Here is a 3,922-nt window from a genome sequence, read left to right on the forward strand (position 1 = left end):
CAAGAACCTCTTGTCCACCTTAATAGCGATGGTTGACCCCAAGCGCTTTGAATGCACCCTTGGTGGTTGACGCCACCCGCGTTGAATGCACCCTTGGTGGTTGACGCCACCCGCGTTGACTGAACGAACAATTTGCCCATATTCCTGACAAAGTCGACGTAACACCGTCCACGAAAAACGAACACGGTTTTTTCTCCTAGCTCTATAACTAGAACGAAAACCACAACATACGCATACACAGTGCTCGCACACACAGAACCTCACACCCCTTACAACGGCAGCTGTAGTAGCGATGGGCAATATACACCATGGTCCATCACCCGGCTACGGCTGTATCCGAGTGGTGCACGCTAACGGCAGTGTGCAGGACTTCCTGTCGCCCCTCGCTGCCGGGGAGGTTGTGCAAGGGGCCGAGCACGAGCTGAACCGCAACTTCCTGGTCTGCAACTCCAGCTCTCTCCGTGTCGGAAAACGGCCCTGCCCCTTGTACCCCGACACCCAGCTTGAGCTGGGCCATCTCTACTTCGTCCTGCCCGTCCGGACTTTTCAGTCCCGATTGGCCTGGTCTCAAATCTCCTCACTAGCGGCCACAGCTATGGCTCCTGCTCCTGCTGATGCTGCCGCTGCCGCTGCCGCCAACAATTCTATAATCAACGTTATCCCAAAACGAGCTGCTGTCCGCAAGCTGGCCGCCCGCCTCCCCGCAGCCAAAATGTTTGCGCGCGCATTGTTGCGGCATAGATCCGCCCTTCGCCGTGTGGTTCATGAAGATGGAGGGGAGTATGCTTCCCAGAGCAGAGATTCTTGCTTGAAGCAGAGGAAGGCCACACTGACGGCAGCCAAATGGGTCAACATCTGCGACACCCTTCAGGCTCACACCAAATACATCGATCAATTGATCGCCCGGAGCAACTCGTGGAGACCTCAGCTCCTCACTATAGAGGAGTCCGCAGCGGCACAATAGCCAGCGGAGATGCCAAGTACATGACCAATTGCCTTTGATAATGGTACTGTTAACTATGAAAGAGCTGCAGAGCTGTGTAGCCATGGCAGCATCCATTGGACCAAGTCACCAATGGATATCACTAAAGAATATACTTCACTCTATTGAGGTCTCTGGCTTCATGCAAATACTTCCGACGTGTAGCCCAGTTGTTCTCGGATGTCCCACCACCTCTCTCAAGGGTTTTAGAGAGACCCACCCCTTAAACTCACAAATGAACTATCATGGCAGATAATTTGAATGAATGTATTGCATTGTGTTGGTTGGCTACAATGATAGGGCTGAATACATGAGGCAAGGGTCGCGGACCGTTTTTTATATTTAATCAACGAATTAATTAGGTCTCAATGAATAAAATAATTGAGAATAATTACAATCGCCTTAATTTAACATTCCCCTTTCATTTTCGAAAGGAAAACTTTTATTATTATTTTTTTAAGAAATTTTGGCGACTACTAGAAGGGAGCAAAGTACTCCGTGAGGACCCCTCATATCGGCGCGTGTTCTAGCGGTTGATAGGGGTGGCTTGTAATCTGGAGGTACCAGGTTCGATCCCCGACTTTTATTATTATTTTATGTTGTTCGAAATTTTGTTTGTTTATTTTTCAATTGACTGCTCATATTTTTGACAATTTGGTTCGTCTTTTTGTTCCTTATATATATGTGTACATATATATATATATATATATGTTTCTCTCTCTCTCTTTCTATATGTGAGTACATATATTTGCATATGTGTATATATGTATACATAAAGATATATATATATATTCTCTCCACACACAAAGGAAAAGAGATAGATGTATGTATATGTATATATATATATATATATATATATATATATATATATATATATAGAGAGAGAGAGAGAGAGAGAGAGAGAGAGAGAGAGAGAGATTCCTTTGTGTGTATGGAGAATATATATATATCTTCCTCTATCTGTCTGCACACATTTACACACAGACAGAGGAAGATATATATATATTCTCCGTACACACAAAGGAATCTCTCTCTCTCTCTCTCTCTCTCTCTCTCTCTCTAGTCTCTGTATCCTCTACACACACGCAAGAAAAGTGAGAGATATATATATATATTCTCCGCACACACAAAGGAAGATCTCTTCGCACATATCTATACACACATAGGAAGAGAGAGATATATGTATATATATATTCTCCACACACACAAAAGAAGATCTCTCTCTCTCTCTCTCTCTCTCTCTCTCTCTCTCTCTCCCCGTGTGCGTGTGTGGGTATATATATACACACATACATATATATCTATCTTTTTTCCTTTGTATGTACAGAGAATATATATATATATCTTTCTCTCTTTGTATATGCATATATACACATATACATATATATACACGGTCTCTTAGGATATTATTCCTACAATGTACAAAAGCTTCTCTCATCGGGTGTGTAGGTAAATAAACAAAAATGGGCTAACCTTTTAGAAGTGGTTAGTCCATGGAGTTGATATCCAACACGTCCTGTATTCGAATCTCACTTCCCATCGGATAAATCGAACGGTCTCTTAGGATTGTTCTTACGATGTAAAAAAGCTTTTCTCTCTCTCTCTCTCTCTCTCTCTCTCTATATATATATATATATTATATTATATTATATTATGGGTGTATATATACACACACACATATATATTATATTATGGGTGTATATATACACACACACACACACACACATATATATATATATATCTGTATATGTATATATATACATATATCTGTATCTGTATATATATATACATATATTTGTATCTGTATATATATATATATCATTGTGCTTTGCTATAGTGATAGAGTCATCATGATGGTCAACGACAAAAAGTTGACAATACCATACTGCCAGGAAGAGGATCCAACTTTAATGGATATCTATGATGCTGAACACAAAAGGATACAAGCCTCTTTCACAAAATCCCCTCTACACAATGACCTACCATTTGCGTCAATAGCCAACTCTGATAAAGCCTCTACTCCTTCAACCCCATCCTCACCTATAAAGTTCAATGCCAAAACCTAGCAATCAGCAGCTATTCCTGAAGAAGTTCCCAGATCCCAACCATCTATCTCTAACAGGGAACTCAAAGGAAAGGCCCTGGATCCTATGCATCTTCATCGACAATCCTCATCAAAGGAGACAACCACATGCTCAAAGGCCTCGTCATCGACAGCCACTCCACAAGAGACTCTAACCTCATCATCACATCAACAATTCCCGCGAGTCTCAAACCTACAGCCTCAGTGCCAACCAAAGTCAAGGAGGGCGCCAAACCTTCCACATCAACCCTAAAGAAAACTCCACTAAGACTCCCACAATCACGATATCTTAATAGTATTAAAATGTGGGTGGAGAAGCAACTACTTGTAGCTCAAGGCTACTATGAAGGTGCCAATAAAATTTGGGTGCCTCGATAATCAAAACCTCTTCCTCAACACAACACTAGGAGGCTAAGGAAGAAGAAGAGTACTCCACAACCCCGTCCACAAAAGCCTATGCGAGTTCCTCAAAGAACTCCACCAATGCAACAAGTGTGGGTACCAAAAACACTACTGCAAGCACAAGGGTACTACCAAAGAAATATCAAAGCTTAGGTCCCCAAGCACATCACAAAGTCCCCTAAGCTTGCACAAAGAAGAAAGCCTCTACACCAAGCACATAGGCCACCAATTTATAGTGTTCATCAAAGATGGGTGCCTATGCATGTGTTCAACAACAAGGATGCTATGATGGTAATTCCATTATATAATTGCCAAAATCGAACAATGTGAAGAAAACCTCACCACTAATTTCAACCCCAACAACTTCACCTAAAGTTCGACAAGAATGGAGGCCCAAGAAACAACAAGCAAATCACTCAACCACTCTCGTGCATTCAGCACGAGAGTGGTTGTCT

The 3,922-nt window shown here is 42.2% G+C and overlaps 1 protein-coding gene across 1 annotated transcript; it reads left to right on the forward strand.

Moving 5' to 3' along the window:
* The first annotated feature begins 238 nt into the window (after positions 1–238).
* Positions 239–1,260, forward strand: LOC147603250 (uncharacterized). Its single transcript, XM_086796646.1, has one exon. The coding sequence runs from the start codon at positions 293–295 to the stop codon at positions 962–964; it is 672 nt and encodes a 223-aa protein (XP_086652772.1). The 5' UTR covers positions 239–292; the 3' UTR covers positions 965–1,260.
* The last annotated feature ends 2,662 nt before the right edge of the window (positions 1,261–3,922 follow it).

This window comes from Cibotium barometz, chromosome 64, assembly GCF_041138505.1.
Source record: "Cibotium barometz isolate CiBa-2024 chromosome 64, ASM4113850v1, whole genome shotgun sequence".
Lineage (NCBI taxonomy): Eukaryota > Viridiplantae > Streptophyta > Polypodiopsida > Cyatheales > Cibotiaceae > Cibotium > Cibotium barometz.